Here is a 19,240-nt window from a genome sequence, read left to right as displayed (position 1 = left end):
GCTGACACCACGCCACACCATTTAGACTGGGAGCCTCCCCGGTGGTTGGGTGGGTGGTTGGTTGGCTTTTTGCAACAAGATCACTGTAGAATTCAGACTCTAGCCTCAACCAACCCCTGTACTTTCCTAACTTATTTTTCTAGCTCCTCATTGTCTCCAGCAAAATCAAAGGAGTCTTCTTTATCTCAGATTGGTAGATTTTCAAAAGAATACTTACTTCCTTTCCATCACTTGCATCCTGGAGTTTTCAACTACTTTATTCTTGCTCCCAGACAATTTACTTGCCATTTTATTCTTCAACTCATTTTTAATCAAGAAAATATGAAGACAAGGTCAGAGAGAGTATGAGACTCACCTGTTTTTAAAGGCATTTTAGAAAATCAGGTTCAAGGTTACTCCAGAAAATACTGAATTCCCATGTGAAGGTAGCATGGACGTACATGAAATAGACATTTTGGAGCACATGAGAACATCCTCCTGTGGCTGTAAAGTAAAGTGAGGGTATGGAATGACATGTTGGTGAGCTGCTTTAGAACCTTGAAATTTCCACACTGGCTAACCTGGGTAAGATTTCTTTTTTTTTTTTTTGACTTTAGGAAAGTACTTTCAACACAAAGGAAAAGCTGGCAAGCTAGATAATTTGAAAATCTATTTTTCCCCTCATTTCCAATTCACAAACTCCTACTCTCTGTGTTTTGATAATTCAGGAAAAGGATATTGTATTCTTAGCAAGGTAAATCCTTATTCCTAGTACATCTCTACTCCTAAGTCACCTGAACAAGTTTTTCTTTTGTTTGTTTGTTTTTACCATTGGCACAAGCTCTGTTGTAAGCTAGCATGCCTTAAAGCATCTCAGGAAAGCATGGGCCTTGAGTGAATGATGAGCACTTGCCTTGTCCTTTCAGGAAGCCAGAGGGCCATCTTTAAGCAGGCCATGAGACACTGGGAGAAGCACACCTGTGTGACCTTCATAGAGAGGACGGATGAAGAAAGCTTTATTGTGTTCAGTTACAGAACCTGTGGGTAAGTAAGCAAAAGCTAGGCTGCCTCCATGGAATCAGATGCAGACAAAGCGAATGGCTTATGAGTCTTGAAGTTTCTCTATGGAACCAAGTGTTTCCAATGAACTATAATACACAGGAGCCCAGGGTTTTTCAGAAACTCCCCTTGCCCTCAGTGATCTTACAGTCCAGTGATAAAGTAGGTGGGGCAAGAGGGAGACCAGGAGCCTGGTGCCCTGCCATGGGGGCAGTTGGAAGGGTTGGGGGTGGTTCCTGTGGAGAAGTGGTTCTCAACCAGTTTGGCCTCAGGGACCCGGCTGAGAATCTGACGGGCTCCCTTACTTGCAAAATTCTGCATGTAATCATTATGATTTCCTCAGAAAAACAGAACAAATAACGAGATAACTGGTGATGCCTAAACGTATCTGTTACACCTCTAAATGTGTTTTCTAAACGGGGTAAATATACTCTGTTACTGACAAAAGTTTCCCGTATTGGCTCAAAAACTCAAACCTAACCACATGCTGTATAAATGCAATAACTGCCGAAGAAAACGACGCAGAAAGGAGTATAAAAGAAAAGAAGGCACACAGGCAAACGCTCACAAAAAGAAAGCTGGGATCACAATTTTTGTTATAGATAAAGCATTTTTTGTTTTGTTTATAAGGTGTTAAAAAAAAGGTGAGGCACTTTATAATGAGAAAGGGCACAAGCTCCGGTGAGAATATAACTGTCATAAATCTTTATGTACCAAATAGCAGAGCATTAAGAGTCATAAAATAAGCCCCAGGGAGTTCAAGGGGGAAATTGACAGAAACACCAGCAACAGGAGACTTTATTTCATTTCTGTCAATGCACATAGATCATTGTCACGTTGACCAAAAACATAAGCAGAGATTTGCAGAGAATTAGGAAAATGTGATTAATTAGAGTTGATCCTGTGGGTGTATCGGGTTCTGTAACCTGGTACCACAGCCTTTTTTAAAGTGGCTATTGAACTTTCATTGACATCGCCCATCTATTTAGTGCTAAGGACACCTCAGTGAGTTCTGAAAGGCAGACATCACATTAAAACATTCTCTAATCACAAAGCAATGAAACTGGCCAAAGTAACTTAATAAAAATAAAATAAAAGAAATACTCCTGCATTACCTGGTAAGTTAAAAGTTCCCTCTCTCTCTCTAAACAACTCTCTAGTCATAAAGAAATTAGAATTAAAATTACAAGCCGTCCAGATAATGAAAGCCTACAGTTCAGCATTAAAGAGATATGGCTAAAGCTATGCCCAGAGGGAAACCCATAGCCTCCAACATCCACAGCACTCATTAATTAAGAATGACGAGGAAATATTCCAAGAAGTGAGCAAAATAAATAAGTACGTAAAGCTTACTATACCACAACAAAATGAACCTAATAAGAGCACAAGAAAATAGACAAAGTATAACATGTTATAGAACTAATAAATTGAAGAGCGAATTTTTGAATAAAATAAAAAAAATACTAGAGTTAAACTGCTTCTTAGTCTCAGCCAAAAATAAATAAAAAGTGACAGTGCAGAAATATTCAAAATCGGAAATGAAAAAGGAGGATTCAGCAGAGGCTTAAGAGAACACCCTGCAGAACTCTAGAGCAAGAATTGTGGAAATCGGGATAATGTGAATGACTTCCAGATAACTATAAAGTGCTGGCCCAGATCAGTGACTTTGGAAAAAAAGTTGAAAAATTGGGGGGAAATACTCTCTCCCTCAAAGCACCAAATCTAGAGTTTCACAGATGAATTCTTTGAAACCTTCCCAAAATAGATTATTCTGGTACTATTTAAGCTTTTTAGTGCATAGAAAAAGAACACCCTTCCAAATTACATTTCAGGAACTATCATGGCATTGCCACCCCAAAATGACAAAGATGGCACCAAAAGAGAGGAAATTGTAGACTCAGCCAACATACATGGTGATGCCAAATCCTAACTGAAACGTCAGCCCAGAGCAGTCAGCAGTGTGAGACTAGGAGAGGGGCTGCAAGGAAGGCATGTCTAAGGAATGCAAGGCTGGTTCAACATCAGGAAATCCATTTGTGAGATTCACCATATTGATCAAAGGGAAGAAGCCATATTCCTTTCTCGATAGATGCTGAGGAGGCATCTGCCCAAGTTAACATACTTTTTTAAAAAAGTAGCCAAGGTAGCACAAGAATAGATGTCAAGGATAGATCCTTGACTTCATACATATGTATAATCTGCATGGTGAGATTATGGCCCTTCTAACTTCTTGTTTTATACCTTTCTAAGTTAGGAATAATGAATAAGTAATAGGGACCAGAAGGCGAGCCATCCTTAAGGCTTCTCTGATAATAGCACCAAGATGCATCTTTAGAGAAATGCAGCCATCTTCTCTCCTTGTTATCAGTGGCGATCAGGCAGAGACTCGGGGTGGAAGGGTGGGGAAGGGTGTGTGCTTTATTCCAGGAGGAGAGGCCATATCTTTCTTCAGATTCTCAAGTGGATCTTGACCACCAGAAAGGTCAAGAACCTCAGGAGGTAACTTCTGTATTGGGAGGAAAGTTGGGCAGTGAGCGAGCACCAGGCTCCAAAATTGTGTTTCTTTTAGACACACACACACGTGCGCACAGATGACTGTTGCTGTTCCCTGACCCGCTGACCTGGGTGTTTCTGCATTTTCTAGCTGTTGCTCCTATGTTGGGCGCCGAGGAGGAGGCCCACAGGCCATATCCATTGGGAAAAACTGTGACAAGTTCGGCATTGTGGCTCATGAGCTGGGCCACGTGGTTGGGTTCTGGCATGAACACACCCGGCCAGACAGAGATCAGCATGTCACCATCATCAGAGAAAACATCCAGCCAGGTGAGGAGCCTGTGTGGGGTCTAGAAGTTAAAGGCCAGGAAGGTGGCATCCTGGGGGTGGGGGTGGGGTCAGGCAGGAGGGCAGGAGAGGGGTTGCCAGGAGCTGACAAACACTCATCTGTAAGTATTGAGACAGTGACTGCCGTGCAGGTGCTTGTCACCAGCCTGTCCCTGTCCATCTCCCATAGCTTGTAGGTTAGAACAGAAGTAATATGACTTTCCATGTTGTGAAGAACAATGACACCCAACTCCGTTTCCTGAAAGGAACAGAATTGACCGGAACACTGCTACAGCATCAAAGCCGCTAAGCCAGAAAAAGAGCTCTCCTGGTTGCTTTCCTAAGTCAGTTTTCCTGGCTTAGGCAACACATCTTCTTGAAACTCAGATACAATTAGGACACGAGTACATATGAAAAACAATGTTTCTGCCTAGAAGCATTCTGCCCTAAGACAGATAAATTGTCCAGATTCGAAAAAATGTCTTCTCATATTAAATGAGTTTATATAGCAATTCATATTGACTGTGAAAGTATCTGGTGGAATAATTGGTTGCCTTGAAAATGCTTTTAGGAGTCTGAATTGTGAGCTATTTGGGGTTGAACTGATCTCTGACTTTCTTTTGTTTCTTTAATAGCAAGACCAGAGTTTTATTGGTTTTTTTTTCCTCCAATCAAATTGATAACTAACCTGTCTGCAGACTTAGTTTGAGTTTGGAGTGGCATTTGGGGATGGGTGTGGGGGTTGGGAGAACATAGGGCTTATTATAAGTTCCAAATTTCCGATCTTGAAAACAGCGACCAGAACCACACGGACCGGGTTTGGAGACGGAGAGAACTAACCGGAAGTTGCTATGGGTTCGCCTCCCCCTCCCCGCTCCGCCCCATTTTAGGTGCCTGCGCTGTTTTCAAAGGCCTTAACGGAGTGTTGTGTCACAGGTCAGGAGTATAATTTCTTAAAAATGGAAGCTGGGGAAGTGAGCTCTCTGGGAGAGACGTACGACTTTGACAGCATCATGCACTACGCCCGGAACACCTTCTCAAGGTTGGAATCTCTGCTTTTGCCTCCTGTGTGTTTTACTGTGCCTGCTGCAGGCTCGGGCCGGGTTGCGGGAGGTCTGCAGAGAGTGGGTCTCCGCATGCTCCTAGCACAGTCGGTGTGCCTGTCCTTGAAATACAGTGGCCTCTGGGCTGCAGTGAAATATAATCTAATCAGGTTCCCGCTAATAAGATTGAATCCCACTGTGAAGCTGGTATTCCATCACGCCTTAGTGTCACACGCAGCGACTGGAAAAGGGACGTTACTGAGAGAGTGGCTGTGATAATAACTAGAGGCTGTGTGTCAAATTTCCAGGGGGTGGGGGGATCTTCGGAAGCACGTCCTTGAAGTGGGCACGGTGGCCGTTTACCAGTTTTCCTAAAGAAGGTGTGGTTTATTGAGAGCTAGTTCGCGTCAGAGCTGGGAGGGCGCTGGATCACCGGTTCATTTCAGAGGTGAGGAAATTGAGGCTCCAGCCATCTGGGGGACACAGGCAGCTGGGGCTGGAGGGAGAACAAAGGTCCAGGTCTTCTGCCTGCTGCTCACACACAATGGTAGTGGGAACCCCAAGAACGACTGGATCCATTACTTAGGGCCCCCATCGGCAGGACCTGTTTTGCAGAGTTAGTGTTGTGCCGGACCAGGTGTTAACTATTTTCGGTACCGCCCTTACTTCTAGACCACACAAACATTTTGTATAAAGAGCTTTTCCTCTGCTAGTCTCAGTGTTGTAGGTCTTCCCAACCTTGAGTTAAAGGAGACACTGTGCACATACTTTCTTCCTCCTGGTACTTTTTCAGTCTCCTCTTAAAACTAGGTAGTTTCCTACTTATTTATTTAATCATTAAAAAAAGATTTGAGGTGATTCACAATGTATACATAGGACAAAAAGAAAAAATAGGTGAGGAAATTTGAGTTGGGGGGAGGGAAAAATAAGGGTAGATAGCTCTGTTGAAGTTTGGAATCAATTTGATATTCAGGTTATACACCGGTGAAGTCCTGTCAGTGAATGCTGCCCTGGGCTTCCTAGCAGTCACAGCAAAGAGGGAAACAATTCATTTATGAGTCACCATGTCCACAGAGATCAAAGAACATCATTCATGCAGGAGACACAGTCCCTGGGAGGGAGAGGGAAGCTGTTTATTTACCCCAGGGCTCCAGGATGAGACTACTGAAACCATTCTGTTGGTGGCATCGTGGATGTGTGGAAACGACCCTCCAAACCTCAGTGGCCCCAGTTCTCAGGGGGCACTGTTCCTCTGGCCACACAGCTAATTTAGTATGGTCTCCATCCTGCACCCAGGTGGGAGCTGTAATGGGCAGAGTTTGGTCTAACTCAGCATCTTTGAACAAGTGGCATAGAAGTGAGCTACCCTGTTCTTTTTACTCTTGTCTGAGCTCTTTATCAGGAGATACAATGGGCAACGTGGTGTAATAAAGAGATTGCTGAACTGAGAGTCGGAAGACGGGGTCCTAGTCCTGGTTCTCACAGGGACCTTGGCATTGAGGAAGGTGTAGATAGTACATTGGGGCAGCTGTGTGCTGGGTCAAATCTCCACCTCCCTGGCCTCAGTTTCCTCCTGGGAGGGTTGGACTACATGTTCTCTGAGCTGTTTCCTGCTCAAAAATTTCAGGTTTTGATTTCTTAATCTGGACAGATGGGTGAAGGATTGACAGATATGATCGCATTCATTGCCATATGGAGATCTGAGGCTTCCTTCTCCAGGTGGGGAAACTGAGAGTTTGAGGGACCTACTCTGGGGGCAGGGAGAGTCTGAGGAAGCCAGTGGGCTGGGCAGGAGAGAGACCTCCTGCAGAGGTCAGAGTTGGGGTGGGGCGGCTTGGGTGTTGGGAAATAGTGGGGGAACATTTGGGTTACGCCCCATCAGCGCCAGGAGCTACAGGCTGCTGAGTGGAGAGAAAGCATCGCTTTCATGAGGGGACCAGTGTCAAGTTGGTCCACGTGAGAAGCTGGTAACTTGGGTGTTGTTTCTGTAGCTGTCACAACTTGTTATTGCTTTATAATTTATCCATTAATTATTATTGTAAATTTATCTATTAATACTTCTCTGTTGCATTTCCCTCTCCCTCACTAGGCTGAGATCTTTGAGGACAAAGACTATCTCATTCTTTTCTAATCCCCAGCACTCAACATGGGGCCTGGCACAGAGTAGGTGTTCAGTAAAAATTTTTTATTTTAATTTTTTAATCCTTGCCTGAGGATGCATTTATTGATTTTAGAGAGAGGAAGGAAGAGAGAGAGAGAGAGAGAAACGTTGATATGGGAGAAACATCAACCGGTTGCCTTCCATATATGCCCCGACTAGGGATCGAACCTGCAACCGAGGTATGTGCCCTGACCAGGGATTGAACCCATGACTTTTCAGTGCATGGGACGATGCTCCATTCAACCGAGCCACAGTGGCCATGGCAGTGTTCAATAAATATTTTTTAATGGATAAATTAATGAGTAAGTCCAAGGAGTTGGGAGTGCAGTACTGGGGACGAGGTGAGGGAAGGAATTTCCATTACTCTCACTGCAGTTCTTCCTACATACTCACAAATGCAGTGGTTACTGCGTTAAGAAGCTACAAGTATCTGCTGTGTAGGGTATTTGGGATAAATTACTACCAATGTGTTATAGGAACTACACTTCCTTCTCAGTGTCTGCTGAGCACCAGTTACTATGCAAATCTCTGAAGCCAGAGGCCAAAGCAAGAGTGCAGACAGAGTATCTTCTGGCTCCAGCATTTCTTTTCTGTCTGTCTTTTAAAAAATCTTCCTCTCTTTCCCCCTCTGATCTCTAGCTCATAACGCCAGCCCTCTTGCCTTCAGGAGATACACACTATTAACACTGTTGTCTGTGTGAAAACATTTTGTCTGCGTAGGTCAGTGGAGCCCAGGGACTAAACCCGTGAAATAACAGTTCCTCTTCCCAAGTGCCCAGGACCCCTCGGAAGGATACTGGCAAGGAGGCAGCACAGGGTGGACGGGCAGATGCGTAGGAGCAGAGCAGCTTCCCTGCAGGCACCGGAAGGAGGAAGACTTCCCTTCCGCTACCATGCTGTTATCTACAGTTGCAGCACAATCTACACCCCACCCCCAACTTAGCACCTTACAACAACTTATTTTTTATGATATTGTGGGTCATTTGACAGTGTGATTAGGTTGGGTGATGGCCAGTGCCGTGTCTGGTCATTGTGTTGCCTGCCCACCAGCAGCCCTTGGTTCTCCTCTGTGTGGCCTCTCATCCTCCAGTGGGCTAGACTGGGCTTCCCACTCCATTGGAATTTAGAGTGCCAGTAGAGGACAGGTTGGCAGGCTGCAAGACTCTTTAGACCCAGGCTCTAGAACTTGCATGGCAGGGCTTCCGTCACATTTTATTGGCTGAAACAAATCACAAAGCCAGTGCCAATTTGAGTTATGGAGAAGTAGATTCAACCTCTTAGTGTGGGGGGTGGCAACTTCCCATTGCAAAGGGATGTGGATATTAGGAGGTGTAATTCATTATTTTAACAATCTACCACAACTACCTTCTCTACCTCTGCTCCAGAGTTCAGGATGGTTTTGGCAAATCTCTTTCATAGCGAGTAGACACCTGCATTGTCCCATCTGCAACTGTCTGCATGGATTTTCAGAAAACTACTCTGTTTAGTGGGATGTTTTTCAATGGCCTCCTGACTGGTAGGTTTTCCTGGCCCACTTTTTATGAAACGTTTCCCACTCCTTAACTCCATGTCATTACTTCTGCTCACATGTCCCCCGCAGCTGGCCTGCACATTGTCTTTGATTCTGTAGAAGAGCAGAAAACGGCCCATAGGACATTGACTCATCTGGAGGCAAGTGCTGTTCCCTCTGATGGGAAACCTAATCTTCAAGAGTCTCTATGGCTGAGCTGTCCCTTTCCAACTTTATTCCCTCGAGTTTATTGCAGCTCCTCCCCGCCCCTTGGTGGGCCCTGGGCTGAGGGCAGTGGTGTCTTTGAATGACTCACTGGGCGAGGGTCCAGGAGATGAGGAGACGGCTCTCCGGTACAGTGTCGTCTTTGTTTCGAGAACTCGGAGCTGACAGTTTTATTCCCTACGGCATCTGCCAAACCCTTTCTTGGTTTAGCAGAATGTCAATTCTAAGTTGTCCTACATAAAAGCAGGGACATTACTACAGTGGTTTACACAGGGGACGTCTCTGGTAGTAAACATCTTCCAGAACCCACCGCCTTGCTGGCGGCTCAGGATGTGCTGGGTTGGGGGAGGGAGCCCGGCCCCAAAGAGCCGTGTGAGTGTGATCCCTCATGCTGTTCCCGCTGCTTTGAAGTCACCAGCGTTCCTAACTCTCTCATCTTTCTAATCCGCATGAAGCCTGCTCTGTCTTGGGCAGTGGGAAACACTGGTTGGAAGATGCCAGGAGGCAGGCCCCGGGCTGGCCTGGGCTCCAGGGCTGGGTCTCCATGACTAGTTCTGTAACCAGGGTGAGTCATGTAAGCTCTGCGGGCTTGCTTTTCTCACCCGTAGCAAGGAACCCTGCTAATAATGTCACTTGCTCCCTCAAGTGTTATGAGGATGAGATGCGGTGGCGCCCGTCAAGTGTCCAGCAGGGACCTGGCATATAGGAAGGTGGCCGACACGGTGTGGTCATCAGCAGGGTCAGCTAGTCCAGACTGCTAAGAGCTTGTGGAGAGCCTTGCATTTTGTGCAGCTAGATGTCTGTTTTCAGCAGAATCAAGAAAATAAGTGCAAACGAACACATTTTCTATTAGGGCAGAAGCACCCATTTTTCGATTAGTAGGTGATTAATTTTGGAATGTTATGTGGAGTTGTCCCTTGTGATTTAACACTTGGTGAGATCAGTGAGGGACATCAAGGATTCCGATAAAGTTTCTCTAGCAGACTCTGGAGCCACAGACGAGGCGGTGGGAGTTAGAGACCTTAGGATGGGTGACTAATTAAGTGTCGGCGATAGTGGTACTATAAAGGATATCATCAGCAGATGACCAGGGGTCCTGTGCACTGATGTTGGGAAGAAAGTGACCTTAAAGTCTCATTTGGAAAAAAATGTACATAGAAAAACAAAAAGGGAGAGACAGGGATGATATATATTCTCCAAGGTAGTGCAGAATTTAGGGAAAAGGAAATGTTTGAAAGAAAAGAGAGAGGGCAGCTAATAACTAGGTAATGAGAATTTTTGCATTTCCTTATGGGTGTAGATAACTATTTTGTGAAATCTTTCGAAGACTGTCCTATGTTGGCTGTGTAATGTAGTTCTAGAACCTTTTCTCCAGGTCTGCTACATTCCTGCCCACGAGGACACAGAGATGAAGGAATCCAGTCTCTCTGCTGGAGGAACTTGGTAGTTAGCAGAGAAACCAATTACTGTCACCCCTCAAAAAAGACCATACAATATGATAAGAAGAGACCAGACGAGGAAGGCCCAGAAGAAGGCATGGTTAACTCAGGATAGACAGGGCTCGGAAGACTTTTACAAGGGAAGGCCATCTGACAGGGTTTGGGGACAGGAAGATGGGTGGTGGGCAGCTTTAGCAGAAGACAGCTTGTGGGCCATGGGCCATGTTGGGGGTTAGCAGGGGTTCAGTGTTGCTTAAGATCATGAGCGAGGTGGAGTTGTCAGGAGATGTGGCTGAAGAAGAAGGCAGAAGCAGTGAGCCAAGGGCCGGGAGATCCAGGTGGTGATCTGCAGTCAGTGAAGGATTCTAAGCAGGGAGGGCACACTCCTGTCCTGGCGTTTCTCAGTGATCATATTGCAGCAGTGTGGGGGGCTAGATTAGAGGTGGCTGAGTCTACGGGGAGGGAGACAGATGAGAAGCTACTGGGAAGGGTTCAGGAAGGGGGGTGCCGATTGCCCGAGCTAAGGCGGTGGTCTAGAACGAGAAGGAAGGCGCAGATTCAAGGCACGAGTAGAAGGTGCTGTGGACAGGACCTGGTTCCTCATTTTTACAAGGGAGTATGAGAGACTGGGCTTCAGTCTCAAGAGACAAGGCTCATGGAAGGAGAAGAATGGGGTACATTTGGTTTTGAATGCGTTGGATGTAAGAGGCCCATAGGACAGTCCAGTGGAAGGGTCACCAGGCCCTTGCAGGTGGCTGTGGGGCTGTGAGCCTGTAGGTGGTGGTTAAAGCCCAGAGGAGCAGATGGGGCAAGAGCAAGGAGGGAAAAGAGACGGGGCAGAAACCCGAGAGACAGCACTGCCAGGGGAAGCAGGAGAAGAGGATCCTAACTTTCTGCTCAGAGAGGGCAGTGCCCTGGGACCCAGGGGGGGGGAGAGTCCGAGGAAGGAGGGGACAGCTGTAGAGAAGGCAGGTGAGGATTGACAAGTGTCCATCGGAGTTGCAGTTGGTCAGTGACTAAGGACTGTTGCAGTGTGGCCAGGTCAAAATCGGGTTAAGGCGAGCAGGCAGACAGAAAATGGAGATAGTTCTTCCCGGAAAGTTGGTTAAGAAGGGAAGGAAAGGCACAGGGCGGTAACTGGAGAAGGAGCCTGTTCAAGGGAAGGCTCTCCCTCCGAGAAGCCCCAAGTCAGGGGGCTGGAAGCAGAGGGGCAGGCTCGGGCAGAGGGTATACCACGCCCACAACACGGAGCTGTGCTTAGGGCTCGCACTCAGCTGGGCGTCCTGGGCGTCACTTGTCTGTTTTGGTCATTTGAGGCTTTCTTTGCATTGGAGTAGAAGAAGACATTAAAGTTAGAAGGGACTGAACGTCACGACCATTAGACCAACCTCTGTTGTTCAGAGGAGCAAACTGAGGCTCTCTGAAGAGAGGGGAAGGGACTTGTCCCAGCTCACTCAGGTGGCAGAGCCAGGCCGCACATAGGAATCTGTAGGTCAGGCCTCTCTCGACTACCCCTAGTTCTCCGCATTCATCCCATTTTCCATCTGAGTATTCCTCTTGCCGGCAAGGCCCCCAGCTCCAATCCCTGTTATTCACCGACTCATCTAGCACTTCCCCACCAGCTTCTGACAGACAGCCTCACAGGCCTGATTCCCATGTTCTCTCTGGAGCTTCTCTAACACTTATCCATGCGCAGTACTGCCTGTTGCACAACTCCAGGGGGTGCCACTCACATCGTAGTCTCTCTGAATGGTGCTCCCTGCAGTTTTTCCAGCACGGTGGCCCTGGGGCCTGGACCTGTCAAGGCTGCTTTGTGGAAATGCTCAATAGACATTAGTAAGGAAGCCCTTAGGCCACTGGGCCAGGGCATATTTTTAAACCTGACAGAATCATTTTCCTATTGGAAAGTGAGCATGCAGCTGATGAAATGGAATGCTCAAATGCCAGCATGAGAGCCGGCCAGCGGGTAGGAATGTTGACGGGGTTATGGGCAAGGAAATGAAGACTGTAAATCCCAGCGTGGATGGCCTGACAGCCTTGACTTTTCTTTCTCCTTTCTCTTGCTGTCTTTTCTGCCTGTAGAGGAGTTTTCTTAGACACTATCCTCCCCCGTCGAGATGACAATGGCGTCAGGCCAACCATCGGCCAGCGTGTGCGGCTCAGCCAGGGAGACATAGCTCAAGCCAGGAAGCTGTACAAGTGCCCAGGTAACTGGCCCCTGGCGAGTCCCGAGGCCCCCAGCAAGCCCTGGGAGCAGGTTCACCTGCCCTTCGCAAACATTCCCGTTGGCTGGAAAGACAGCTTGGAGAACCTGAAGAGCCGACCCGCTGGCAGCCGTGATTTCTGATGTGCTGCTGTTAGGAGGTGTTAGATGGTGTAGGAGGCCCAAATGGTGAAGTGATTGCCACAGGGAAGTGAATGGTGGGTCTTGGAGCCCACACCTTAACTTGCGGGAAGCTGCAGAACTCTGTCAGGAGGTTCAAAGGGGGAAGAATGCACAGTAGAACAACAGTGTGCCCCAAATGGCAAAAACACCTCTCCTTTCTATGGGAGTAAGGGATGTATTTTGGCAAAACAAGAGGCCAGGCGTTTGCAGGAAGATGAAGAATGAAGGTGAGTGCTTTTGCAGGGGTGGGAGTCAGCCTCCCGAACAGTGGGAGGTAGAAGGAGCCTCAGTACTGCAAATGAGGTCTCTTCTGTGGTCTTGGGGCTCCTCTAGTCCCTCGAGGCGCCAGTCAGTGGCCACCAGCCTGCTACTGAAACCTGGACAGTGCCCGGGGTCTGAGCAGATGCCCACTTCTCTGTCCGTTCAGAGAACTGCTCCCCCCGAATTTGCCCTCTTTTTGCCTTTTGTTCCCCTTGACTTCAGCATCATCACACCCCCTGCTGCCCTGGGGGTGAGCTCACATCCACCCCTTTAAGCTGCTGAACTGTCATGCAGAGCATTGAGTGCAGCAGCCAAGTTTTTACCACCAGCAGGACAGAATGCATTTCAGCATTTGGGGCAGAAAAAGGAAACTCCATTACCAACAGGTCCAGTAACCTTTTTTTTTTTTTTAAAGATTTTATTTATTTTGTTTTAGAAAGAGGGAAAGGGAGGGAGAAAGAGAAGGAGAGAAACATCAATCAGTTGCTTCTTACACACCCCCAACTGGGCCCACAACCCAGGCATGTGCTCTGACCAGGAATCGAACCTGTGACCTTCCAGTTCACAGGCCAGCGCTCAATCCACTGAGCCACACCAGCCAGGGCTCCAGCAACCTTTTTAAACCCCTAAACCAGGCACACAGTTTGATCATAGGACAGAATATTTGAAGTAGGGGCCATCTTAGAATGTCTGGGTTGTCACCTCGTCCTGCTCAGTGGGCTCTCAGGGCCTTCAAAGGGCTGTGTGAGGCTCCCCTCCATCATGGACCTCTAGGAAATGCGTCCATCCAGCTATTAGTCATCTGGGGGCGCGTTAGGGCTGCAGTACAGGACACACATATCATATAACCTTGCTGAATTGAAAGAGAAACCTTATAGCATTCCCTGGGAAATGCCATAGTATTTATTTAGTTATAATGTCTATGCCTCTTACTTCCCAAAAGGATTCGAGGCAGCTGGTAAATACCACAGGGCCATACACTAACCTATCTGTTCCTGCAGAATGTTGATGATAATTCTGAAATAATTTCCATGGAACCCTCGGGGGTGTTGACTGCCAGGCATAATCCTCATGATGCCTGGCAGTTGTTCGGTAACACGATATGGAAGCCCTGATATCCAGGATTTCCTGAGGCCGAGGATGGGCCACTCTCCAGCTACCCCTTCCTGCATCTCCAAAGACTGCAGCTCCCAGTGATTTGCAGTAGTAGCTGAAAGGGAGGGTAGTTGCTGTGAAGAGCTGGAATTGCACTCAGGAAAATATGCATAAGGATGCTTCTTTCCCACATTTTGGGGGTGGCCCTGTAAGAGAAGGGGTCCCCAGCAACCTTGTGTCTTTGTCTTTGGGGCTCAAGTCCCTGGGAGTCAGGGGCATATGAAACCTGCAGTTTCCAAGCTTCTTCACACAGGTGTGAGGACAAATTAGGGAAATATTTTTCACAGACATAATACTAGGTTTTAGACTCATGGCCCAGCAACCCTCGGACATTCATGGCCAGGATAGCTTCTTATAGAGTATTCCAGCTTCCTGTGCCTCTGGTCATTTTTCTGTTTTCTTGGCTATTTGGTAGCTCATTCAGAGGCAGGCAGCAGAAAAAGAAGAGTCAAGATTCAAACTGACAGCTGATTATGAGTTTCAAAGCATTTTTCCTCTTTGTGTTACTGACTTGGGCTTTCACATTCTCTCTGCCACAGAGACTGCTGTTGGTGATTGTGAGGCTACTACATGGGGAGCACTTACCAAGGGCCGAGCACTGAGCTGATCCATTTTATGTAGTGCAGGTGATTTCATTAACCTTCTGGGCAGGTCCCACCCATTTAACAGATAAGAAAACTAAGGCACCACCACACAGGCTTCTGGAGAGCTAAGATTCAAACCTGACTCTAGGCCCTGCTCAATCCTGAGAGCCTCAGAAGAACCCGTGGGGTGTTTCTTTTTGGTGCCCAGACCCTATTTTTACTTTTATAAAACCAGGAAATTATCAGCCAGCCTGGCACAGTTCTCACCATTTGTTCTAAAGGCTGAGGCTAGTTCAGGGGAGTGTTTGCTCAGCAGCCCTGTAGAGGGCGCTCTCAGGTGGGGAGTATGTGCATGTGCCTGAATCATGATTGCCGTTTTGTTTGTGCAGCTTGTGGGGAGACTCTGCAGGACACAACGGGAAACTTCTCTGCACCTGGCTTTCCAAACGGCTACCCTTCTTATTCCCATTGCGTTTGGAGGATATCAGTCACTCCAGGGGAAAAGGTAGGTGCGGGACAACCTCTGGAAATGATGTAACATTCTTTGAGTGGGGTGACTGACATGTCAGGAGCTATTATTAATAGGAGTAATAACAACTATTATGTTGCAGGCACCTACTCTGCGCCAGGCACATACTACTAGCTTGCTTAATGTTATTTCCTTCTGGATTTTTCAGCCAGCCTCCCTCAGGCAAAGGGAAGCCTGGGTACTAAATGTCCACATGAGTTATTCATCAGGCTCACAGTCTGTAAACAAAGTAGGTGTTATCCTCCTTCCTCAATAAACACACTGTCAGAATGCCCTGGGAGGCGAGGATCCAGTTTAGAATTTCTGGGCACCTTGGAGTGCTGCTCTGGCAGGTGGCAATGCGGGTCGAGCTGGCTACCAACCCACAGCTGGCCTCTCCTCCTCTCAGCCCCAGTGCTGTCTCAGGAGCTCCCATGGTGACCCCTCAGCCCGCACTCCTGAACACCCTCTACTCCTGCCTCACAAACAGCCATTGCTCGGCCGCCCCTCCAGGGAAAGTGGACTGCCTCGGTGTGCTGCTGCCCTCAGGAGGAGAGATTCAGGACGGAGGTCCTTGCATGTCCTGGAAATGGGCTATTTGGGCCGGGAATGCCAGGGTTCTGGGCTCCTGGTGGGAAGTCTGGAAGCCGGGCAGGCTCTGGGTAGGCTTGTTCCTTTGGCCCTGAAGATTCCACAACTCTTGAGAGCCACGCCCAGGGGAGGGGCTCCTTTTGCTCTTGTCCAAGGGGAGTGTGTTCTCGCAGCTACTGGAACTTGGTGCACTTCCTTCTATCCATCACGTGAACAAGGAATCTAAGGCTTGGGCATTTCGTAAATTGTCTGAATTCACAGTAAGCTACGGAACTGAGAACTGGGGCTTCTGCAGTTTGAGACCTGTGTTTTCTTCACCACACCTCTCAGCGGACCCAGCAGCTCGTCAAGTTGTCTCAGAACAGAGGCAGCTGCTTTTAAAATGTTTGCTCCGCCCTCTGGTTCTGCCTCCCTACAGCTGCACTTGTTGTGGCTCATCCCACAAATCATGACGCTGGTTTATGTGGCTGTTCCTCTTCTGGACTCACTGAGGACACAGTCTCTGGCACAGAGCCACCCAATAAGTATTTGTTGAATGGACATGTGGACAAAGGCGTGGTGGAGTGAAAAACAAGCAGTGGGCGTGCAGTGAGAGGTGCTGGAATTTTTCAGGTGCCCATAGCCAACTTTCAGGTTTCCGTTTAAATGTCAATCTAAACACAGTGTGATAGCTAGGAAAAAATAATGGCTAGGAACCAGTGGGAGCATTTTCCATGGGCTGGGTACTGCTTTTAGCATATGTTGTGGATTCTCTCATTTTATCCTCACAAATGACTTTATGTAACAGGTGCTATCACCATACTCATTTTGCAGATAAGGAAATGGACTTGTCCAAGGCTATTCAGTTCGTTGCAGAGTTGGGATTTGAGCCCAGGCAGTTGGATTCTGCCAGCCTCTGCTTAACCATCATCCTATGTTATTCCACAAAAGGAACTAGACATTTGAACATGCATTCATACACACACACACAAATTCATACATGCACACGTGAACAATACCCATATGTACACACCCTTCTCTAGCTGTAAGCATTTATGACAGGGCAGTTGTTATCTTGAGCCTGAGAGACTCTAGATTTGTCCACCTTGGGTGGATGTCCCATTCCTGCGCCTGCAGGAGGTGGCATGAGAGGGAGGCAGGGACATGGAGGAGAAACAAGAAGGGGTCTGCTAGTCCCCAAACCGTTGGATTGCCCTGCATAGCAGAGGCCCTGCAATGTGTTTGAACTGTGTAAGAGTTCACCCAGCCTTAATTATTATTGCCGGCTGGGGGCAGGGAGAACACTATCACTGAAATTCCTGCACCCGTTATTTCCATTTCTGCTTCACTCAGGCTTCCCCAGAGCTGCTGGTAATTAGCGAACTTGATGGATTTGCATTATCACCTCCCGTTCGTCACCTCTTCCCCTATGATCTTTATGGCTCACTAAGATACTTAAAATAATTAGCCTGAATAATTATCCCATTCATTCAGATCATGAATGTGTTACCAAGGAATTTGTAATCATATTGCCTTTCTGAAATTTTAAAAAGCAAAGGCTAAAGAACTATATTGCAACCAGCTAGCAAGCGTCCCTGAACCAGTCCATGTGGGTGTGAGCACTGAGGGGGATACGAGGGGTTAGAAGGCAGCGTTTCCCTGTTTAGGAGACTTAGAGTTTGGTCAGAGTCCCTCCCCTCCCCTCCTTATCCCTGGAGAGTCTGATTTAACTGAAGGAGGAGCATTATTTGGAACCAATATTTTTTTGTTTCTGAGGTGGTTCTAATGTGCAAGTAGAGTTGAAAAATGACTGGTCTGGTTTGAAAGAAGAGCAACATATCACACACACACACGCTCACACACACACTCACACTCTACAACATGGGAGGTGAGCTAGCCTATTATTTTCTAGTACTGACTCTTCATTTCCTATGAGACCTTAGTGCTTTGTGGAAGAAGGTGCCCCTTGTCTTGAAACCTGAACATTGGGTGGACTGGTCCCAAGGGAAGGGGTGGGGAGTCTCAATAAAGACAGGCAGCTTGCGAAGAGCACTTAGTGTGTCTGGTTTGTGGTACGCTAAGTGTGCACTCAGTGTGGCTTAGTTTTTAAAATTGCCATTTGTTGAGTAGCTATTGTGTGCCAGGTCCAGCCCTGGGCATTCTCTGTAGTGTCTTTTGCCGTCCCCTCCACAGCCCAGTGGTGTGCAGGTTGTTTTATAGAGGAGGAAACTAATGGTCCAGGAGCACAGTGGTATTTTCCCAAGATCCCACAGCTAGGGAGTGGTGGAGCTGGGAAGAAATCCAGATCTGCTGGACTCTAAAAACACCTGCTCGGGAATCACTACAACAAAGGAGGGGAGAGTTCCAAAGAGGGAAGGGTCGTGTGCAACTGGGCAATCAGAGAAGGACTCAGGGAGGCGGGAGGGGCCCCTGGAGCGGGGCCTGGGGAGGGTTCCATTTAAGTGATTGTATTAGGGCTCACGGGGAGATGGGGCCATGCATTAGGATGGGTGCTGGAGGCTCTGCAAGGTAGGCAGTGAGTTTGATTTATGAGATTGGGGCAGAGGGAGCCACTGAAGTTTTCTGAACAGAGGAGGGCTCTAGCAAACATGAGATAAAAGTGTAAGACTGATCTGGAAGCCCTAGTGTGCGGAGTAGACATGGGCACAGCAGGGAGGAGTTCAGGAGTCATCTCCGCAGGAGCAGTGTGGGAGGGGCTGTTGAAGGTGGCGAGAGTGGCTGGGAGCAGGGGGCACAGATCTTAAAGGATAAGAACCTGTCAGCACTGACCTAAACAGTAGGAGTTGCACCTGAGTGATGGGGGCAATGGCGTCACCTCCAGACAGGGAAGCTGGAAGGGAAGTGCTTTGTTTTGAGGCGGCCTCACAGTTTGTGGGGAATGGAGAGGACAAGAGCCATCAGAGGAGACAGTAGAGAGAGGACAGGCTAGTGTGGCAAAACCAGGGGGGAGAGGTTCCAAGTAGAGGGGCCACAGAGAACAAAGACAAATATGTTACAGTCTTCTCTGCTGGGCCAACAGGGCACCCAGCCTTGGACCCGCAGCCCTCCTGCCCATGGGTTTAGTTGGAGACCAGGGACCAGGCAGAGACTGTTTGCATATAAATGAAAGTGGGAGAGTGAAGATGCTAGAGAGACTTGAACCAACTGACAGAAAGGTCCCACAAGTGGGAAAAGGAAAAGGGTTGGGATGCAGGGGCTGGTGCAGGGCTGCCCTCAGCAGGACCCCGCAGAGCAAGAAGACCTGAGAAATGAAGGAGCTGGGACACGTGAGCACAGGCAGAGAGATGACCCGAGAGCTGGGGCCAGATGAGCCGCTTCGGCTCAGTGCGGGGAACGGCGTGGACACTGTGCACGTGGGAATGGAATGGGGTGCAGGGAGAGGGGAAATCCCGAACCGTCTTGGTCCTCTGCTGGGGGTCTCTGAGCTGGAAGAGTTGCCGTGGGGGCCAGTGCCAGCCTGTGGGTGCAGGCCCGTGTGCCGACTCTGCAGGGCCACCGGACCCCCTCCACTGGGTGGGG

At 48.0% G+C, this 19,240-nt stretch overlaps 1 protein-coding gene across 1 annotated transcript in view; it reads left to right on the top strand.

The window, feature by feature from the left end:
• TLL2 (tolloid like 2) overlaps window positions 1–19,240 on the top strand; it is a 123,695-nt gene that overhangs the window by 72,432 nt on the left and 32,023 nt on the right. The window contains exons 5-9 of the mRNA XM_037138915.2: window positions 906–1,023; window positions 3,683–3,861; window positions 4,795–4,900; window positions 12,319–12,443; window positions 15,012–15,127. Coding sequence (XP_036994810.2) covers window positions 906–1,023; window positions 3,683–3,861; window positions 4,795–4,900; window positions 12,319–12,443; window positions 15,012–15,127 — 644 coding nt within the window. The remainder of the gene's footprint in view (window positions 1–905; window positions 1,024–3,682; window positions 3,862–4,794; window positions 4,901–12,318; window positions 12,444–15,011; window positions 15,128–19,240) is intronic.

Source organism: Artibeus jamaicensis, unplaced genomic scaffold (assembly GCF_021234435.1).
Source record: "Artibeus jamaicensis isolate MK-2021 breed Jamaican fruit bat unplaced genomic scaffold, CSHL_Jam_final contig_252, whole genome shotgun sequence".
NCBI classification, from domain to species: domain Eukaryota; kingdom Metazoa; phylum Chordata; class Mammalia; order Chiroptera; family Phyllostomidae; genus Artibeus; species Artibeus jamaicensis.
Note: the sequence above shows the minus strand (reverse complement) of the source record. Positions and strands in the feature narration are given on the sequence as shown.